The sequence below is a fragment of the Nothobranchius furzeri genome, chromosome 9 (assembly GCF_043380555.1).
Source record: "Nothobranchius furzeri strain GRZ-AD chromosome 9, NfurGRZ-RIMD1, whole genome shotgun sequence".
NCBI classification, from domain to species: Eukaryota; Metazoa; Chordata; class Actinopteri; order Cyprinodontiformes; family Nothobranchiidae; genus Nothobranchius; species Nothobranchius furzeri.
Genome location: NC_091749.1, coordinates 47,847,474 through 47,869,704, shown reverse-complemented (window position 1 = coordinate 47,869,704; position 22,231 = coordinate 47,847,474). Strand labels below are relative to the sequence as shown.

General features: G+C 42.2%; 1 protein-coding gene across 1 annotated transcript in view; it reads left to right on the top strand.

Annotated features, from left to right (window-relative positions):
* Positions 1–22,231, top strand: part of luzp2 (leucine zipper protein 2) — a 276,903-nt gene that overhangs the window by 241,533 nt on the left and 13,139 nt on the right. Inside the window, exons 10-11 of the mRNA XM_015953680.3 lie at positions 8,628–8,732; positions 20,419–20,493. Coding sequence (XP_015809166.3) covers positions 8,628–8,732; positions 20,419–20,493 — 180 coding nt within the window. The remainder of the gene's footprint in view (positions 1–8,627; positions 8,733–20,418; positions 20,494–22,231) is intronic.

Here is a 22,231-nt window from a genome sequence, read left to right as displayed (position 1 = left end):
CAAGCTTGCGTAATCCGTCTCGTTCGACGGATGTTTAAAAAAGTGGGCTCGACTCCGTACGTACTTGCGTGCCCTACGCAAGGACGGATAATGGCGTGGCGTGTCTCCACACTGACGCAGACGGAGAAGCATAAATCAGGCTTAAGGTATCTTGGTGCCAAGAATACATGTGGACACCTTTATGTCTGAACATGGTGCTCATTATGGACAAAATATTAATTTACCATAAGACATATATTCATTTACAGTAAGAAATAAATATTCATAGTTTTTAAGTGCAAAAAAGTTTTGTTTAAATCCTCACTTAGGCCTAGTCCACACGTAGCCGGGGTTTTTTGAAAACGAATATCCGCCCCTCCAAAAACTTGCATCCACACCACCTTGTTTTAAAAACAAACTCTGTCCACACGTACCCGGATAAATACGTTGTTATGGACATGCCAGACCTGTAGGCGGCAGGACTTCCCCCGTTCTTAACCTCGTCCTTCGTCTGTGGTCTTCCGCAAGGAGCAGTAATTCCGCTTGCAAAAACAAACAAGCAGAAAGCGCTTGGACAATTGGTGGATCGGGTAGTGACAGAGCGCAGCTGTGAGCTTCCATGATGCCGGCTAGTGTAAACACAGGTCGCACACGTGATGTCAGCATTTTTTTGTCACGGAAAGTGACGTTGCGGACCTTAAAACTCCGGTTTTGTCCGTCCACACGCAGACACCCAAAACGGAGAAAACGCAGATCTTCACTTTGGCCGGAGTTTTTAAAAAGATCCGTTTTTGTGTGAAAAAACTCAGTTTTCGTGTGGATGACAGGCCAAAACGTGGAAAAATATCTACGCTTTGGCAGATCCCCGGCTACGTGTGGACAGGGCCTAAGACCACTTTGAGCTTCAATCCTATTGTTTGAGTTAACAGGCCTTAAGCTTGAATAAATGCCTTAGATAAGACTCCCCAATGCAGACCACACACACACACACACACACACACACACACACACACACACACACACACACACACACACACACACACACACACAGCTGCTCTTGCTGGTGAAAGATTCATTAGTGTCAGAATGCAGAGATCAGCAACATTGGAATGGCTCGTGGTCCAATGGTATGCAAATATCATCAAAGTAATTGGAGAAGATACCTTAGATGCTTAGGGGTCTGTGCTGGAGGAGAACGTAAACATTTCATCGCTGTATTCTAGGCATTTCCCATTTCCTTCTCTTCTAATCATGCTCTCTCTCCTTTTTCTTACATTTTTTTAATCAAAAATTGTATTATTATTATTTTAAACATATTTGTAATTATTTTTGGAAATATATATATATTTGTGTGTGTGAAGTGCCTTGTAATTTTTTATCTTGAGAGGCGCAATATAAAACATTGTTGTCTTTCTTTCTTATGTGTTTGGGTATGGTTTTTTTATTAAACAAATCAATATGGAGAGAAACATACAATTAATTAATTAGACAATATTTGAATAATCTTTAAAAAGGTTAAATAAAGAAAGTTTAAGAATATGTCCACCTTAGCATACTAACTGATTCAAACCTTCTACAGTTTGTCTCCTATAGGTGAAACTCAGAATTTAAAAAAAAGAACCAAATGTTGTGTGATTCATAACATTCGTCTTTGGCCTTTTTTGTTGAAGTAACCTACATATTTCTCCCAAAGGCTCTGTCCCCTCCTTGCCACCCTGCTAGGTTCACACACACTCTGAACCATCTAAAGTTGTATACATCTGTCCAGTGATGAGATGTCAGTTTTGATTTTCCTGACAGCCTGTGATGGGCTTTTCTTTTAGTGTTACATGGTGCTGAAGGCTGTCTCTGATAGGTACGTTTGTGTTGGATGAAAGTAACCCAAAACTGACGGGCCAGTCTGAGAAAGCCATTATCTTATAAATTATATCACAGTATTCACTTTTTCTCTCAGATTTTACAGTGGAATTCAATTTACTTTGAAACTCTTGAATAATAAATGTTTTCAGTTTCGGAACACCGGCTTTTTTACTGGAAGATCAGTGGAGACAACGTGTAAAATGCCTCCATTTTGGCTTCTAAAGCTTCGCTGAGAAATATGGCTGATTGAGACGAATTTTGTCAAAGGTTTGGCAATTATGCATGAAAGAGCTAAAAAGTGGTGACTTTTGGAGTGAAGCCAGTTCCAGTAAACCTGCTAAAAGGTTGTTTCTTCAGCTGACACAGTGAGAATGGGGTTTGACATGTGACAGGTTAAGACTACCTCTGTTCATCTTGCAGCTATTGTACTTCATGTTCTCAAGGGGCCACTGTGACCAAGTTTAACTTTAGGAGTGGAAGATTTACTGAAGAAGACAAACATACTTGAAAAGAAGTGCCTGTTTGTCGGCGTCAGAGTTATTTAATTTTTGCCTTTTGTAATTAAACCAACCAATGAAAGTTGAAAAGAATGTGCATGTATCTACAACAAGGGTCTAGTGAGTTGGGAGTACTCTATGGAATACAGCTTCAGCAATCATTTATCTACAAAAAAACTATGTCTTTCAGTTGCCTTCTGATCTTCTTTGTGATGTTTCATTGTCTGTGCTGCACATAGTTGTACAACTGATTAACTTTTGGTGTCATCCACATTAAAAATAGCCACCACAACACATCAGCAAACACCAAATGTTGTATAACCATCAGTTTTGTTGATATTGAGCCAGATTTGGAGCTTGTGGCTGATTTGGGGCATTAACTCATAATTTCTGCCATTATCCGTTTGGATCGGCATGGTTTGAATGTTAGCTATTTATTTAATGAGCCACTGGATGGATTTTAAACAAGCTCTCAGAAAGTAAATGACTTGTGGATTAGCACATACTTACAGTCAGTCACAATAAATTACCCAGACAGCATTTATTTTTTTTCAGCTTCATTAGATATCTTCATGCCAACGTGAGTTGCTTTGAAAACACATCCATGAATATGGTTACAGTTGTAATTAGTGCAAAGGTTAATCTGGTTAATCTAAGTTAAATCATGTTAGAATGGATATACACACACTCCAACTTAGTTAAAGACTTATAAAATGTGGACAATAAACAGATTTGGATTTGAAACCATGCTGAGGTTTCAATGAGAGAAGGGGACCATTTAATATAATTATACTCACATTTGTTAATGACATTCTGCTTTATTGAAATTCGTCCATTTTTATTATGTCCTTGTATACTTAAGATGCAGTAATGTTCTATGTGAAAACTAAAGAATAGACAGAAACCTGCCATTCAATCAGAAATCATGCTTTTCCTACAGCACCAGTGAAAATCAAATATTTTGCCTGGACATCAATGGAGCGAGCAGTGATATAGATTATCCCAGGAGGTGCAGGAACAATCGTCTTATCTCTCACTGCCCATCTTGTTTTCCTCCCACTATTTCAGCATTACTGTCTTTGCTTCTTTTTTTTTTTTTTTACTGAAATGTCAATTTATCAAATCAGGGTCTAACTATATAAAAGATGAAATCCAAAATTGTTTTTCAAATCTACTTTTTACCTTCAAAACAAATACATTTGTGATGGTAGATACCTAATTCCATATTAATACTGAAATCATGTTAGATTTAGATGAAAATATTACTAAACAACAACTGAATTGAATGAGTCGCTTAATAATGCTCCTGCCTGGTCAGTCAAAATGTGTACGCCTGTCACTCATTTTGTTAAAGCTTATGTGTTCGTGTTTACTCCACTCTGTTGAACTTTCTAGCTGTTTTTGATCATCTTGAAATGTATTGTCGTCAGTGAACTGTTCTTCTTTTTTTTGACCTTGTGCTTTCTATTGAACCTTTCTTGTTTCTGTCTCACCAAATTTCAGTTGCTCGTCACGATTACTTGCGATACATTTGTAGTTATGTTTTCCAGCACACGTTTCCATCGTTTCAGATGCTTCTAGGCCTGATTGTTGTCTTCCTTTCACTTCACTCCTGTTCTCTCTTTTGTTTGGTCTGCTTTCCTGTGTCTATTTTTGATTATTATTAGCTCTCATTGCACATCCTGTTGTTCCAGTGGCTTTTATGTTGTCAGGAAAAAAGTAAAAGACCTTTGCCTGCCAGCCTTGGGACTATTTGTCTGCTCCTCAGCCTCCCAATCACCACCACTGTTCCCCATCATTTAATCCTGCCAGCCTGGTCCCAGCTGAGCCTTGTTAACCTCTGAGGAATTAGAGGAGGTACATGTTGCTGTTAAAACATACATTGATCTGTGACTGCACCTTTTGGTCTTTTAGAGGAGTTATGAGTTACTGAGGACTTAATTGCTGAGTGTGTTTGCCTGCCAAGGCTGATTGATGTCCTGGGGATGGCAGAGCTGGTGGCTGAGGCAGAGCAGGAATTTCCTTAAGCCTGGGCAGCTATTCATAAAGCTTTAGTCCCTGAGTCAGTCAGTCCTCAGACTGCAAACCTCCACCACCCAAATGCCAAGCTGGGGCCAACTAAGAGATCTTGGCAAAGGAAGCAGAGTGATGCAGTTTATTTTTCTCATTGAATGACAGTGCTTGGTTTGAACTGAAAAACTCACCTTCCAGGAGAACTTAAACTTATCCATCAAGTCAACTTGCCTAAACTGTGTGGTTCCCAGAACCCTTGTCCCTAGTCTGTTGGTCTAGATCCAAGTCCTCGCTATGGCTTTGGCTCATGTTGAGATCCTAATTGTCACCTTGGCTCCTGGTTCTACTGGACTTGCCTTGGGCTGCTACAGCTTTCAGGGCAGCCCAGGTTTGCTTTGCATTCATCCGCATTGTCAGCCTTAAGGTCCTTTTTCAAATACACCAGCTGTGATGGTTCTGTCTGTTTGTGCACGCCAGCTGATCAGATCCTGAGGCTCTGGCCTTATCCTCTACCTCCCTGAACTGCCTCTAGTCAGCCAGTCATACTGACCCTTGGACTTACCCTTTAAACCACCTTTCCCCTCTGGGTAGCCCTAGAGTAGTTTCCTTGATCTAAGGTACCTCACTCCCTTTACTTTTTTGTCTGCTCTAGAGGCATTGTTTTTATTGCATTCATTTACAAAAACAGTTCATTTCAAGACAGTTGAATATATTTAAGTGTTTTTTCTTATGTGGCTTTTGCATGTTTACAGTATAGAGTGGTGTGAAAAACGATCCCCCCCCCCCCTTCCTGATTTCTTATTCTTTTGCATGTTTGTCACACAAAATGTTTCTGATCATCAAACACATTTAACCATTAGTCAAAGATAACACAAGTAAACACAAAATGCAGTTTTGAAATGATGGTTTTTATTATTTAGGGAGAGAACAAAATCCAAACCTACATTGCCCTGTGTGAAAAAGTAATTGCCCCGCTTGTTAAAAAAATAACCCAACTGTGGTGTTTCACACCTGAGTTCAATTTCTGTAGCCACCCCCAAGCCTGATTACTGCCACACCTGTTTCAATCAAGAAATCACTTAAATATGAGCTGCCGGACACAGAGAAGTAGACCAAAAGCACCTCAAAAGCTGGACATCATGCCAAGATCCAAAGAAATTCAAGAACAAATGAGAACAAAAGTGATTGAGATCTATCAGTCTGGTAAAGGTTATAAAGGCATTTCTAAAGCTTTGGGACTCCAGCGAACCACAGTGAGAGCCATTATTCATAAATGGCAACAACATGGAACAGTGGTGAACCTTCCCAGGAGTGGGCAGCTGACTAAAATTACCCCAAGAGCGTGGAGACAACTCATCCAAGAGGTCATAAAAGACCCCAGGACAACTTCTAAAGAACTGCAGGCCTCACCTGCCTCAATTAAGGCCAGTGTTCACGACTCCACCGTAAGAAAGAGACTGGGTAAAAATGGCCTGCATGGCAGATTTCCAAGACACAAACCACTGTTAAGCGAAAAGAACATTAGGGAGCGTCTCAATTTTGCTAAGAAACATCTCAATGATTGCCAAGACTTTTGGGAAAATACCTCGTGGACTGATGAGACAAAAGTTGAACTTTTTGGAAGGCAAATGTCCCGTTACATCTGGCGTAGAAGTAACACAGCATTTCAGACAAAGAACATCATACCAACAGTAAAATATGGTGGTGTTAGTGTGATGGTTCGGGGTTGTTTTGCTGCTTCAGGAACTGGAAGGCTTGCTGTGATAAATGGAACCATGAATTCTACTGTCTACCAAAACATCCTGAAGGAGAATGTCCGGCCATCTGTTCGTCAACTAAAGCTGAAGCGATCTTGGGTGCTGCAGCAGGACAATGACCCAACACACACCAGCAAATCCACCTTTGAATGGCTGAAGAACAACAAAATGAAGACTTTGGAGTGGCCTAGTCAAAGTCCTGACCTGAATCCTATTGAGATGCTATGGCATGACCTTAAAAGGGCGATTTATGCTAGAAAACCCTCAAATAAAGCTGAATTATAACAATTCTGCTATGATGAGTTGTCAACATACACTGTCACATGATTATCACTCACCCAATCACCTGCTTTGACGTCATTTTCCCGTGAATTGTAGGTCTTTGTAGTCCCAGTCTTTTGGCTTTTTCTTATGCTTTTTCGCAATAATACGTTTAGACAAACACATCCTACACACATCACACACCAACTATGAACATTCTGATGAATCACAGACCCGCCAAACTGTACATCCTCTCTCCTCGAAGCAGTTGATGCCATTACAGCGTCGGGTGATGTTTAAGTTTCACTTTCTGTTTCCTCACGTATATATTCATGCAATATTCTTTATTAATGTTATTATTATTAATGAGAGAGAAAGAAAACTATATACTACTGAAAAATGTGCTACAAATATTCATCATTATTATACCAGACTCCTGCTGATTATTATCATGTTTTTGTTTTTCTTACAGTTTATATAAATGAGTGTACCTCAGAAACTATTTTTTAGAAGCAGTTCAAATAAATTTGTTGTTTGAAAGGATTGTGTGCAACTTTTTTTTCATTCACAATTTTGAGGGATAAGGTTGTGGAATTTCTGTATAATGAAAAGTATGTGTGAAAACAAAAAACAAATTTTCATTTCTGTATGGATAGTTGCATTTTTTTTGTAAAATCTTTAGTTGCTATGAACATTTTACATTCATATTATTAAAATTTAGAATGTAAGTGTTGTATTGCAAGTTGAAAAAATTGGCACCGCAGCATGTAAAAATGTAAATATAAGTCCTGGCAAACTTGTTCTATGGCAGGTCTTAAAGGGTTAATATTTTAATCTAAACCTTATTTAACCAGACGAGTCGATTTTTTTTAACAGAATGACTTCTCAAACAAGATCAAAGTAAGATAAAAACAGTTAGACTTAAAGACAAAGGACCGTTCTCATGTACAAGCAAAACAGACAATCTTTAGAAGCACATTGATAAGAAACAGTTGAAGGTGGATAATGGAATGTAGGTAGTGAGCTTTGGATATTTTTGCAGCTCATTCCAGTTGTTGGAAGCAGCAAACTGGAATGAGTCTCTCATTAAATGAAGCCTTCATTGGTTAGATTATGCATAGAATTAGTTTTATTTTCCTCACTCGATCTTTCGTGGCTCTTTTGGACTTGATAGTGTTTCCATTGTTTCAATTATACAGACACATCTCTCTTTGGGGACTAGTTAGTTCAAGAATCAACTGGTGAAATGTACAAGAACCAAAAAATGATTTAGCCACACACATAACTCATTAGGCAAGTAATTGTTTTCAAAATACAAATTATAAAATAGCACAACATATAATACAAATTGGAGTGACTTTATTTTCAGACCTGTATTTGTGTCTTTGGTTACAATAGTTACATTTGTCAAGTTTTTACTTTACAGAACCTAAATCGCAGGCAGTCATTGTTCTGGTTATGACAACATGTTAGACATGTGACATTTAAATGATTTTTTTCTGCCTGGTTAAACAAAGATACAATCAAACAACAGGGTCTCCTAGCAACCCTGTAAGGCTTGTGTTTGAAGGGCAAGAAACTGATTGACTTGAATAAAGTTGGCAGGAAACCTACAGCGCTAGTTTGGTTTCTCTAGGCCTTGTTATTATATTGTTGATGAATGGTTTATGGCATTTCCATGCAATATATCATCCCGTCTTTTTAGTCTGCATTCATTACCTGTAGGCTGATTGGCTTCTTGTTCAGACATTTGCAATCAGAGGAGGTTTGTAATCACCATGCATCTACCAAATGCTGACAGGGTGTTCTGCTAACACCTAGAAGAAGATTGCATCCCTTTTCCCCACATATTGAAATTATTTTAGCCTGATGTTGTCATTATGTTTCATATAAAAGAAAAAGGAGACAGCAAAACCTTTCTAACTAATTAAGGTTCCAGCTTATTAACTTTTCGCTATGTTTAGCCATGCTAGCAGTATGGCTCTATGTAGGGCACTGTTGATCCATCTGTCAGCTGCTTGGTCCGCTGCATTAGATGACACTGATATTGGGTCTGTTAAATTTCAGATCCACTGAGATGAAAGTTCATAAAAATGTCCATGTTTTGCATGGAAATACATTTAGAAATGTTTACCTCACCACCGTGATAAGATGGATGGTACAAAAATATAATAAAAGATGCTTTGAATCTAAAAAGTCATTGTTACCAACGTTTAGTTCTTAAATTAAAATATATATATATATTTTTTTTTATTTACAGGACATCTCCAAAGTTCAAAGAATCATCACAGCCACTAAATCACCTGTGAACATCAGAGTAATGAGGAGAGAGGATGGAGACGTTAAAGAGTGCCAGTTGGAAAAGGTGAGCTTTTGGAGTAATTAAAATGCAATGGCCTATGTGACCTCCAGGGCTGGTATTCATGAGCTTCATCTGTTCACAAATTTCATGGTTTCTCATCACAAAATTCATGGTCTCTCATCAGAAATCAGACAGATCACTTTAACTTCAAGTGTCCCTGTTAGATTCAGATAACTTAAAAGGAGATGGTAATACATCCCTGGTGGAGGGATACTCCAGGTCTCGGCCTGACTTGCTGGTTAGGATCAGGATGATGCTGCATGAGGTGGTTGCTTTGGGGTGCGAAGTTTGTTTTGTGTGGGTTCCTGCTCATGTGGGGGTAGAGGGTAATGAGAGGGCCGATACTATGGATAAGGGGGCGCTGTTGAGGTGTGAGGTGGATTTGGAGGTGGGGTTCGGAGTGTGTGAATGTCACTCGCTGGTGGGTTGGGTGGCGTTTGACCTGTGGCAGGCCTTATGGGACATTGGGGTTACTGGGAGGGATTTTTATGATCTGCAGCATTGGGTGGGGGTTCCTGGGGTTGCCCTTCCAAGCAGGAGGAGAGGTTCTGTGGTCTTGATGAGGCTGAGGCTGGGCCATAGCTGTCTTTGGGGGGTCGATGTGTGCCAATGTGGGGTGCTGGAAACGGTAAAACATGTTTTGCTGGAATGTCTCCATTACTCAGTCAAGAGGAGGGCCCTGTTTGGGTTTTTGGGTTCTATGGGTTGGGGGTATTTAGTCTGCAAACCTTAGTGAGGGTGGGGGGTGGACAGTGTGTGGGTGCGCTGCTGGCTTTTTTGCATCAGGTTGTTGTGTATGTGAGGGTGTGAACGTCGTTTAGAGTGAAATGCTGGTTGCTGTGACAGCAATACGCCGAATAGGCGTCTAGTCTGCCTACCAAAAGAAGAAGAAGAAGGTGTTAGTGGTCAGTTAATCAGTTTTATCCTCCAGTTGTTGAGTGTCCTGAGATATCAGCGGCAAGCCCACAGGCCCACACGCAGCCTCCCACACCCTAGCCGGCCGAGCCTGGGACCCAGCAACCCAGGACCCAGGGGCGACCACCCCCGCCGAGGACCTAGCAGAGCCCAGGGACCCAGATCCCACCAGGCAGCCACCGGGATTGATCAGGCAGACGCCAAAAATCTTAAACCCCCTGGCCCGGGGGCCACGAACACTCAGGCAGACCAAGGCGCCATACTCCACAGAGGTGTGGCAGGGGGAGGGGAGAAGAAGATGTATAGCATCAAAAGAAGTCCCAGGAGAAGGGAGGAGTCAAAGGCCCCACCTGACATAAACAGTCATACACAGACACAGTCACACACTCCCTCCCTCATGCTCACACATACACATACACCCAAAGACTTACAAAAATGCACACCGGACATCCACTCATGCTCCCCATACACACCCTATTCACTCTGGTCCTGGTACTGCTGCACATGGGGTACAACCATTACCTGTTTCCAGAGTTCGACCCTTTCTGCTGGGGTGCTGATGAACAGGCTCCCCCGCCCAACGCTGAGCAAAGCAACCCACCACCCCAGACCCCAATCAGATGGCCAGATCTTCCTCCTAGCCTCCAGCCCCGGGAAGCCAAGCGAAAATAGAGGTGTGCTAAGACCCCTAGTCTCCCTCTACCTGCTCTAATATAGTGTTAGAGCATGATGATGAGGTGTTTTCCATGGCTGTGGTGAGTGGGTAGTGCCGGCATCGTCTGGCCTACGCCAGCTGATGCCACCACACCACTCCACTTGCACCCACAGCCCTCAGTGCCTAAGTGCAGTTTAAAATTGGAAGTGGGCACCGGCACTCGGGATGAGGCTGAAAAATCTCCCTGCCAAATGCCGTTGAATGTGCTCATTCCCAAGGCCCCAAGTGTGTGTTTGCGTGGAATGTTGGTGGAAGTGTTTAAGCTGCAAATAAATTTGGGGGGCAGGTTGCCACAGGAATGTGGAAATGGGGTCCATACCCGCACCCCCTGACTTGTGCGCCCCCCAAGGGCCTATGTGCATGATTGTGCGATGATGTGAGGGAGCAGGAGGAGAAAAATGTGTGGGGATGGGGAGGAATGGCTGGTTGGACTTAAGCCCTCCAGGGAGCCAGCTCCCCCACTGGCCCCAATAGGCACCTCTGTTGCAAAAATGCCACCCAGGGCACGGAGACCCCAGCCCATCTTGCCAGGGCCCAAAGCAGCAGCATCACAGAGCCCCACGGAGTCCGAGGGCAACAACACAGCCCTACCCCAGCAGAATATCTACTCCCATCCCTGCATTTGCACAACTTCCAGAATATATAAGACATAGGACATCCAGGTAAGGTTGGGTCTTCCCCCTCCTGCACATCCCCCTCCCCTGTGATGGGACAGCAGAGGAGCCACGGTCTACCCGAGGCCCCTGAGCCCAGGCCAGGCACTGCTGCATGTTCCCGCCTTCCTCCCGGCAGCATACATTTCAGAACCTGACCTCCAAGGCCCCTCCCAGATCTCCACAAGGGGCCGGCCACCCCCAGGCCCCCACCCAGACCCGCTCAGGGGCAATGCAGCTGCCAGACAGCGACCGATGGCCACCGCCAAGACCCCCAAGGGGCCCCACTCACAACCAATAGTAGCCCACCCCCCGAGGCAACCCAAGCACCTCCAGAGGGGGACAGCAGCCCCCCAGTCCCAGACACCCCCAGTGAACCCACCTCCAGGGAATGTCCAGATACTCCAAACTCAGACCCTCCACCCCATCATCCACATCATCCCGCAGGACAATATCAATGATCCCCCATCATCGCTATGTGATGAACCGATCAAAGGAGCCCAGAGAGATTTATTTAAAGTGGAAGCAGAGGCTGTATCAAGTGTAATCAAAGTCAAAGTCGTTTTTATTGTCATTTCTACCACATGTGCAGGACATATAGAGAAACTAAATTGAGTTTCAGTGCACACAATTCAGAGATCAGACATACATGGGTAAGACACATGACAAGAATTGGTGACTGCGGTCATTCGCAACATGAGTCGCGCTACCTTTATAGATAGATGAAAAGGGAGTTACATGAGGATAATTGGGGGTAAGGTAAAAAAAGGCATAGCAGAGTTAGACCCAGCGGGGAGTAACTCTATTATACAAAAAAAACTCCTTGACATAGAAGCACAAATACAACATCAGAGACCGATGGGGAGGCGGGGTTGGGCGGGATCCTGAAGCCTCCAATGGGAGCTGCCGGTACGGCGCATCAACCAGCTGCAGACCAACAGGTGGGAGGGAGAGATAAAGAACAGAGAGCACATTGAGTTTCCCGCAGGTCGCTGACCTCAGCAGAAGTCACAATCTGAAGGCCAGGGGGGAAGGTCGGGACACAGCATCTGTCAGCATTCCTCCTTTCGTGGGGGTGTGTTGAGCAGCCTTGAGAGGCTGTCTTGGCGTCAGATAAGGGATAAACATGGCTTTGTTTGGGGCAAGCAGAGATAATTTTCCTCTCTGCCTTGGAGTCTATAAGCGGTCAATCATGTCCACCAGTTAAGCCAATTTTACGTTCTAAACATCCCCACATCGTCCGGTGACTCTCTCCGAGATAACATCCATCTTGCGTACTAATACAGGCAACGCCGCAAGGACATTGTCCAGCTTACGGTTCACCTCGAGTAACGTCCCAGTCTGTGGTCGCCGCACGAGCGGCACATTCCGTGGGCACGGGTCGCACTCCAATCGCTCCCGGCTTCCCAAATTTCCAGAAAACCAGATATCCTCCCACTCCAATCAGAAGAAATCCAGTGATCATCAGGCCGAACATCCACAAATCTTCCACGTCCTCGATGGACAACTGAGAAAGGCACACGATTCGCCAGACCTCCCAAGAATCGAGTGCATATCCCGCTGCGAATGTCCCCTCGGGACAGGTGGGAGTCCCCTTCTCCGTTCTCATCGTAGAAAAAATTTTATCAATCGCGTTGAATGACCAGCTAATTAAGTCCATATTTCCAAAAAAAGAGTAGTGGTTCCAGGAGAAATGCAGAGAAGTGCTCTGTAGGCTGACAGGACAAGAGCCTTGGGGAAGCAGATAAGGGAGCTGAGAAAAAGAATCTGTACTCTCTGAAGGCTGGAGAAGTAATATAATCTAACAAAACATTTCTATATTGGTTAATGCAAAGTGTATCTCTATTTTTCCAGTTCATGAGGATAGTTTTCTTAGCGATGCAAATGGCAGTCAGAACCACGTGAACCAAAGATGTTTCAATCGGGACATCGTCCAGCTTTCCCAGTAAACAAAGAGAGGGGGAAGTTGGGATATGACATTTCCGACACTTTAACAGGTCTTCACATACTCTACCCCAAAATTCCTTGACAGGTGGACAGGACCACAGTGCATGGATGTAATTGTCAGGAATGTTGTTTGTGCAGTGTGTACAGGTCAGATGACACAAACCCCATCTTGAAAGTTAATTTTAAAAACAAACTAGTTCATAGTTCTGAATGGTTTTCAAAAAAAAAGTGAATTATCAATCAACCACAGGGAAGAACCAGGCTGAAATACACTGATCAAAAATATAAACACAACACTTTTGTATTTGCTCCCATTTTTCATGAGCTGAACTCAAACATCAGAAACGTTTTCTACATGCACAAAACACCCATGACTCTCAACTATTCTGAAATCTGTCTACATGTGTATTAGTGAGCACTTTTCCAAGATAATCCATCCAACCTCACAGGTGTGGCATATCAAGGGGATGATTAGATAGCATGAATGATGTACAGGTGTGCCTTAGACTGCCCATAATAAAAAGGACACCCTGACATGTGCAGTTTGATCAAACAGCACAATGCCACAGATATTGCAACCTTTGAGAAAGCGTGCAATTGGCATGCTGACTGCACGAATGTCTACCAAAGCTGTTGCCCACAAAATGAAAGTTCATTTCTCTACCATAAGCTGTCTCCAAAGACGTTTCAGAGAATTTGGCAGTACATACAACTGCAGGCCATGTGTCCACACCAGCCCAGGACCTTCATATCCAGCATGTTCACCTCCAGGATCTCCTGAGACCAGCCAACCAGACAGCTGCAGCAACAATTGGTTTCCAGAACCAGGGAATTTCTGCACAATCTGTCAGAAACCATCTCAGGGAAGCTCATCTGCATGCTCATGGTCCCATTTGAGGTCTGGACCTGACTGCAGTCCATCATCGTAATCGACTTGAGTGGGCATCTACATGCTTCCTCTGGGTACTATCCAAACAAACCCTGGGATTAAATACCATCTTTACGCAGATGGTTGTCAACTATACCTTTACCTCAGGGGTGTCAAACAGACAGATTCGGCCCGCAAACGAGTTAAATCCGGCCCGCGAGATGGTTGTGTAAACTTTATTTTCATACTTTACAATGTAGAGTGAAAATAAACTTATCTTTGTGAGCAAGTTTTCTCTGTAATGAGTATAAATAAAACAAAGCTGCGCTCAAGGCTCACACAAGAATTGAATCACATCCTGAAGTTGGCTGCCACTCAGGATGTGACTTCTGATATTGATGTGCTGGTGAAAGCTAAAAGATGTAAAGTAAAATGAGTCAAATATACTTTGAGTCAGGGGTGTCCTATCCTGGTCCTAGAGGTCCGGTAACCAGTAGGTTTTGTGGTTTTTCTGCTTCAACACGCTTGATTAGCTGGTTGAATCACCTGTCAGACAGCTCATCAGGCTCTGCAGAAGCCTGTTAATCACCTGCTGATTGAAATCAGGTGTGTTGAAGCAGGTTAAAACGAAAATGTGCTGGATACCGGCCCTCGAGGACCAGGATTGGACACCCCTGCTTTAAGTGCTGCATGAAACTGATCTAGCCATGTGATCTGTAAGCACTTTGAATCACTAAGGAATGTTTTTTTTATGTATTGATTTTTTTTTCTTTTTTCCAAAATTTCAAGTACTCTTCAGGTGTTGTACTTGTACTATTTTGGATACACTGTCCTCAGGCTTCAGCCTTGTTTTATATTGATTGTTTTAAAACAAAGAAAACAATCAGTTTTTTTTTTTTATTTACCCGTCTGGCCCACTTGGGACTAGATTTCCCTCAATGTGGCCCCTGAGCTAAAACGAGTTTGACACCCCTGCTTTACCTTAATTCCAGTACTTCATCAATCAGATTTCTTACTAGAGGTCCAAAAGTGGCTGGACTCAAATTTCCTCAAACTCAATCATAACAAAACTGAAGCTATTACTTTTAATCCAAAAAGCTCTACCTTGCCTTCACACATACAACTACCACCAACTATTTTTCTTGCCAACTGTGTGACCAGCCTCTGCGTGAAACTTGACTCTGATTTGACAATATTGCCTCAAGTCAATGCCATAATCCGATAATGCTTCCATCATCTTCGTCGCATCTCAAGACTCCTTAAGAGGCCACATCTTGAGTCAGTCATCCACGCTTTCATAACATCCCATATTGACTATTTCAACTCCATCCTAGTTGGCATTAACGACTGCCACCTTAGACAGTTACAACGTGTTCAGAATGCCGCTGCTCGTTTTCTAATTCTGGCCCAGCTACAATGAATTCCTGAACACTTTCATATCATGTTCAAGATCTTAACATTAACCTTAACCGCACTCAATGGTTCAGGGACATCATACATCGGTGATCTGTTCACTCAATACACTCTGCCGTGGCCCCTATGTTCTGCTGCCCAAAGGTTCCTGGTCATTCCAAAAACATCATACACAGCACGTGGTGAACGGGCCTTTTTCCCACATTGCACCAAAACTTTGGAACGCCCTACCACCTCACAGTGAGTTGGGTTGCCGACTCACTGGTTGACTTCAAATTATGCTTAAAATTGTTTGTTTTTTTTACTTTAATAATGCCTACTGCGCATGACCCTGAAACAAACTCTTCGCATCATTCAGTAATCTCTGGCTGTCACTTCAGCCAACAACTTACTTACTTGTTTTTATATTATTTTTATCTCAAAATTAAACTTTATATTGTTTTAAGTTGTCCTCTGATTTTCTTTAAAATGTATTAGCTACTGTTAGGTTCTGTTTTCTTTTTCTACAATTTGTACAAATTGGGCCCTTTTAACTTCTAACTTGTCATACTTTTCCATCTGTCATCTATTTTGTAGAGTGGCCCCCCACAGGTTTTTTTTTTTTTTTGGCCTTTGGCCCTCCTGTACAACAATTTGGACAGCTGAAATGCTGTGTTTTTAATTGTACTTAATAAATAAATGATGGATGGATCAATGAATGGATGGATGGACAAACACTCACATTCAATGTCGTTTGGCACATTGAAAAGGTGTTCTGTTCACAGATGAGTCCTGGGTTTTAGTGTTTAGGGCAGATGGCAGACTGCGTGTGTGGCGTTGTGTGGGTGAGCAGTTTGCTGATGCCAACGATGTGGAACAAGTGGCCCAGGGTGGCAGTGGGGTACTGGAATGGACAGGGGTATGTTGTGGACAACAAACACAGGTACATTTTATTGGTGGCATTTTGAATGCACAGAGGTACCGTGACGAGATCCTGAGGCCCATTGTTGTGCCATTCATCCATGACCATCACCTTGTTGCAGCATGATAACACACGGCCCCATATTGCAAGGATCTGTACACAATTCCTGGAAACTGAATACATCCCAGTTCTTGCATTGCCATCACACTCACCAGACATGTCACCCATTGAACATGTTTGGGATGCTCTGGATCGGCGTATACGACAGCGTGTTCCAGTTCCTGCCAATATTCAGCAAATTCACACAGCTATTGAAGAGGACTGGACCAACATTCCACAGGCCACAATCAACAACCCGATCAACTCTATGTAACAGAGGTGTGCTGCCCTGTGTGACAACAGTGGCAACGTAACATTGTCACCTGAAAATCCCCAAATAATTTTTTTCTAATGATTACATTTGCTCAACCTAAGTTTTTTTTTATTCTTTTTGGGGACTTTACCTTATTTTAGTACAGTAGTTGCGTAACTGGTCCCCCTCAGATTAGCTATTGTAGGTTAGAAACATATTCTGTTTCTCCAAATGAAGGAAATCAAAGCATTACTTCTACAAAAACTACATTATTGAAATAAATAAGTAAAGTTATAGCATATGAATTAAATCAAGTTACTTTCCATTCATTTATTTTTACTGAATATATTAAACTGCTAATCTTTTGGTGCTCTGAACTGATGACTGGATGAGGAAGCAATGAAAAAGAAATCAGCAAGCCTGCAAACATGTTTTTATACTTTTAATAACTACTTTGAAAGGTTTATTCTTTAATTCCCTCCAAAACTGCAGGTAATGCGGTAGCAGTTGAGATAAGCCTTCCAGATTCACACTCGGCTTCAAAGAGCTCACTTAGTGCCTTAAAAGCAGCTTTTGAGGGAAGAGAGGGAGAAGCAGTTACTGACCCTTCGAATTCTGATTCTTCACACAAGGTACTTTACAGTCTCAAACGTGATCTCAGTGACTCAGAGCAGTCAGTTATCAAGCAGGATCTAAAAGAGGTATTTCTGCTAAGATAAAGAGGATCTAAAGGAATCTGAAGTGAATAGTCCATAAGGATTTTGGCCCGTGGCTATAAGAGTTGTTAGACACAAGCCATGATGACACAATACAGGGTCAGGACAAGAGATAGGGATATACCAATGAGGGTATGTCATCCAGCTCATGTTTAAATTCTAAGTAAAATGTAGTTTTTAATGAAATTGTGCCAAAACCAGTGTACACTGTCACCTCAAAATTGATTTCATCATTTTAGCAAGGACACAAAAAACCCCTGCAGCAAGAAGCGGGACCATGCTGACAGAGATGAGAAGAAACACATCCAAACCAGAGATGTAGATATTGTATCTGCCTGCCAACACCACATCTCCTCCTGTGCTCCTGTGACTGAAGGCAGGGAGGAAATGAAGGAAAGGATGGGAATGTGTAACACTGGATGGAAACTAGAATTAAATTGGTTTTGCTGGGAAGAAAAGAACAGTGTGTTTTCGAACAAACAGCCTTGAGATTGTCTCGTGGTGTGAAGCATCAGGTGTTCATCTTTGGAGGGTGTGGCTGAGGGCATGATTTGATTAAAAATACTCAATTATTCTTTTGTACAGAAGCAGCTTTTATCAGGTGCCTGCCACTGTGTAATTATTAATGATGTTATTAAAACACAAAGTAATTCACCCACTTGATTCCCATAAAACCAAGGCTTGTGGCTGAGTGTAACCATTTTGAGACCTGAACAAGAGATCTTTTGTGATCCGTTAAGTTAATTTGTCTTTCATGGTAAATGGCCCTTCTAGGCTTAAACCCCCCCCCCCCCCCCCCCCCATTTTGCTTTACAACACAAACAATCATTCACCCATGCACACACCCCTTCACACGCTGGTGGTGATGAGCTACATTGTAGCCACAACTGCTTTGGGGCGCACTGACAGAGGCGAGCACCAGCGCCACTGGTCCCTTTGACCATCACCAGCAGGCAATGTGAGTTAAGTGTCTTGCCCAAGGACACAACAATTTCAACAGACAGGGTTCGAACCTGCTAACCTCAAATTACGAGGCGGGTAATTACCCCTTCTGCCACCACTGCACCAACTCATGGAACTGTTGGAGAGCTTGACAAAGGTCCATTTGCAACTAATTTAATTAACTGGCTACAATTGAATGGTCCTGCACTTGTCTCCATTTATAAATGTAAGTTGGAATCCTGCTCCTCTATTTATAAATGTAGGTGGAAATCCTGCTTCTCTGTGAGGTTTTATTTGGGGAAAATTGTGAAGATGTTCCACATGGACCCTTTCACCCAAGATGATTGCCAAGGAAAGGTCTCCATAAGATACAAAAATTAAGTCTGTGAAAGGTTGAGTGTGTCTTTGTAAAAATGAGAGCCACACAGAGGGATGTCCACTGGTGCTTTATTTGACCAGTCAGGCATTTTTCTGTGAAGAGTCCAAACAAAAGCCATTTCTCACTAAAAGGCCCATGGAAGCCTGTTGGGAATTTGCCAAGAATCTGAACACTTCTCAGAGTGTAAGAGGTAAAAATCTCTGACCTGATGAAGCAAAGGTTAGATCTATTTGTCCACAAATCCCAGCCCTCTCCAAGGGAAAAGCAATGTGTCACCTTCTTAATAACATCCCTACAGTCAAACATCAGTGCTGTGAAGATGTTTTCCTGCAGCAGGGATAGGAAACAATAAGATTACAAAGAAGATAAAGCGGAAATACATGGAACACTCTGAGATTTATATTTCTCGGGAATTTAAAGGAAATCAATAGGGAAACATTAAATGTACTGTCACATGCTTGTCAGGATGACGTTCGGTATTTAAGGTATTGACCTATTTACATTAAAGAACTAACTGAACAAACAAGTTTAACTTATTCAGTCACAATAATCACAACAAATTCATGCAGAAAAACACACAATTCCAAACTACTTCTCCACAACCCACTTAGTGTTGGTACAGTCCCAGAATCATATAAGTGTGCACAAACCCCCAGGGAAGATTTTGTCTGCGCACACCTGCATGGAGACAACATGGGTAAGGTAAATGTTACGCAAAAGAAAAAGATTAACTGTTGTTTGCCCATTTATCAACAATGAACCATTTGCCTTTACAGATACCTAAAAGTAAAAGGATTCTGCAAACCAAAACAACACTCAACCAAAATAAACTTAATTTAAAACCTTGTTTTTGCATATCTATTTTAGCAATGTTTTTATTTACTTCAACAATAAAACATAATTAAATATATATGTAACATATATATATATATATATATATATATATATATATATATATATATATATATATATATATATATACATATATATATGTACAAATATATAAGTTGCCATGGCAACTCTGTCTCCCTATCCCAGCCTGGGCAGGACTGCGACCAGTGAAGGCCGTTGAATCGTTCCAGGATTCACTGTGCTCTCTAAACCCAACGACCTCCCTCCCCTGTCCAAACGGAGCTGACGAGTGCTGCTTATCGTGGCTGCATGTTCTGATGTTTGGAGGGTCCTCTACCCTACCTCCCCATCCAGTGGACACTTATGTTGTGTAACGTCTGAAGTCTGTTGCATTTCTGTCTGAGGTGCTTTTTGCATAGAAAAGCTGCCCTCCCTGTGGAGGGTAACTCTGAAGTGCCTTTTTTTCCCTCCACCTGACTCAATCCTCATATATAAACCCCTCTGATCTCTATTAAGGTAGCGCAACTCAGGTTGCAAATGACCACAATCACCAATTCTTGTCATGTGTGTATGTCTGATCTCAGAATTGTGTGTATTGAAACTTTAATTTCCCTCTAGGATTAATAAAGTATCTTTGAATTGAATTGAATTGAACAGTGTCTCATTGTTACATGTACCTTTCTTTATTTAATTTGAGATGTGTAACTATCATGTAATTAGAAATAATCAACAGTTTCAAACCATCTTTTACTCCTAATATGCTGTAAAGTAATAGGATTGTTTATGAACCAGCATTTGTTGAGAAAATGTACCTAATTTTAGTTTTGTCTAGCAGTTAGTGTAAAATTGTTCTGTAATAAGCACAGTACAAAACTGTAATTGGATTATTTTTATTTGGTAGAAGAAGTTAATGAAGCTCATCCAATTACCGACATGGGGCTCCTCACTTCATTTGTTTCAACTAAACACACAGTTGGGAGGTTGACACATTTCCTCTGTGCACCTCACTGACATTTTGCACCTTCTTTTCCTTTAGAATGCAAGTGAATGTTTCCAGAATCAGACGGAGGAATCAGCTGCAGAGAGTAAGAAGCTACCAGATGTTCAGAAGGTTTGTGTGACTTCTTCACGTCTTTCATTTGTTTACAGAACACCTTCATACCAGTCAAGGTGTCTCAAAGTGCTGCACGCTTAAGAAAAAAAAAAGCAGAACAAAAATGAAAAGACAACCAAATTTGCCAGACTTCTTATTTTATGTGTTGATTTGCTCAAGTCCAATTATTTAATAAAAGTACTAATGTGATACCCTCATAAATGAGTCTAGTAAAAAAGACATACTTCAAGATATTATTTACTCCTTCGGGACAAAGTGTATTAATATTACAGATGACTGAGAATCCATGTTTTGGTTATTTTGGAGTATGCGTTTTTCATTAAGGCAGTCCACAAAATTTCTCCTGCATTAGCTTCTGAAAGAAAACTAGACGATGAAACTCTAGGATTTGAAAATCCTGACAGATCTACATCACATTGCGAATTAGCTATCAAGGACTCACCCATCTTGACTCACGATAGGGAAGGCTGTTGTTATTTTAACATCTGGGAAACAGCAGCAGGTGTCTCAGCTAATTTAAGCTAACCATTAGCATTAGCAACTTCACCACTCAGCAAAAACTCCTCCAGGCTTGAATTATCTGTAGGAATAAAACATCCACGTTGCAAGTCAGTGGCAGAGTCGGGTTGTTGTTATCAAATCTGAAGTAAGATCTCCAAACATCAGTCCAATGTCAAAAAAAAACATGCCATTTGAAGCTCAGCTGTGATGCTGGCAACTTTTAGGTCCCGGAAATGGTGCACCAGTAAATGTTTTAAACTTCTAAGTGGACTACTGGTAGAGTTTACACCCTAGGACTGGGAGATCGGGGTCAAATCCTGGTCAGGTCATACCAAAGACTTTAAAGTTAGGTGACACCCAGGGATGCATTGGGTCCCATTTTTAAAAGGGGTTAAACCACCAATTAATTCCTGAGCTCAGCCACAGCTGCAGCTCAATGCTTCCTACAGGGATGGGTCAGATTAATTTCACCAGCGTGTGATGACTAATGGTACTACTAACTCCCCCATGATGATCGCAAGTCAAATCCATCCATCCATCCATCTTCAGCCACTTATCCATGGTCTGGTCGCAGGGGCAGTAGCCTAAGAAGGGAGCCCCTCACTTCCCTCTCCCCAGCCACATGGGCCAGCTCCTCCAGGAGAATCCTAAGGTGTTCCTTGGCCATCCGAGAAATATAGTCCCTCCAGCTTGTCTTGGGTCTTGGTCTCTCGCTCCATCTTTTCCTCACTCATGAACAATACCTCAAGATACTTAAACTCCATTTGAGGCAGGACCTCATCCCTGACCTGAAGAAGGCACTCTACCCTTTTCGGACTCAAGACCATGGTCTCGGATTTAGAGGAGCTGATTCTCATTCCAGTTGCTTCACACTCAGCTTACATTCTGAGGAAACCAAGAGGACCACATCATCTGCACAAACCAGAGATCTGATCCTTGGGCCACCAAAAAGGATCCCCTCAACACCTTGGCTGTGCCTAGAAATCCTGTCCCATAAAAGTTTTGAACAGAATCAATGATGAAAAGGAGGCTTTCAGAGAGTCCAACTCTCACTGGAAATGAGCCCAGCTTACTGCTGGCAATGCACTCTGACACCAGTCCTACAGGGACCTAACAGCCCGTAATAATGATTCTGGTACCCCATACTCCTGGAGAGTCTCCCAAAGGGCCTCTTGAGGGACATGGTCAAACACATTTTCCAAGTCCACAAAACACATGTAGATTGGTTGGGTGA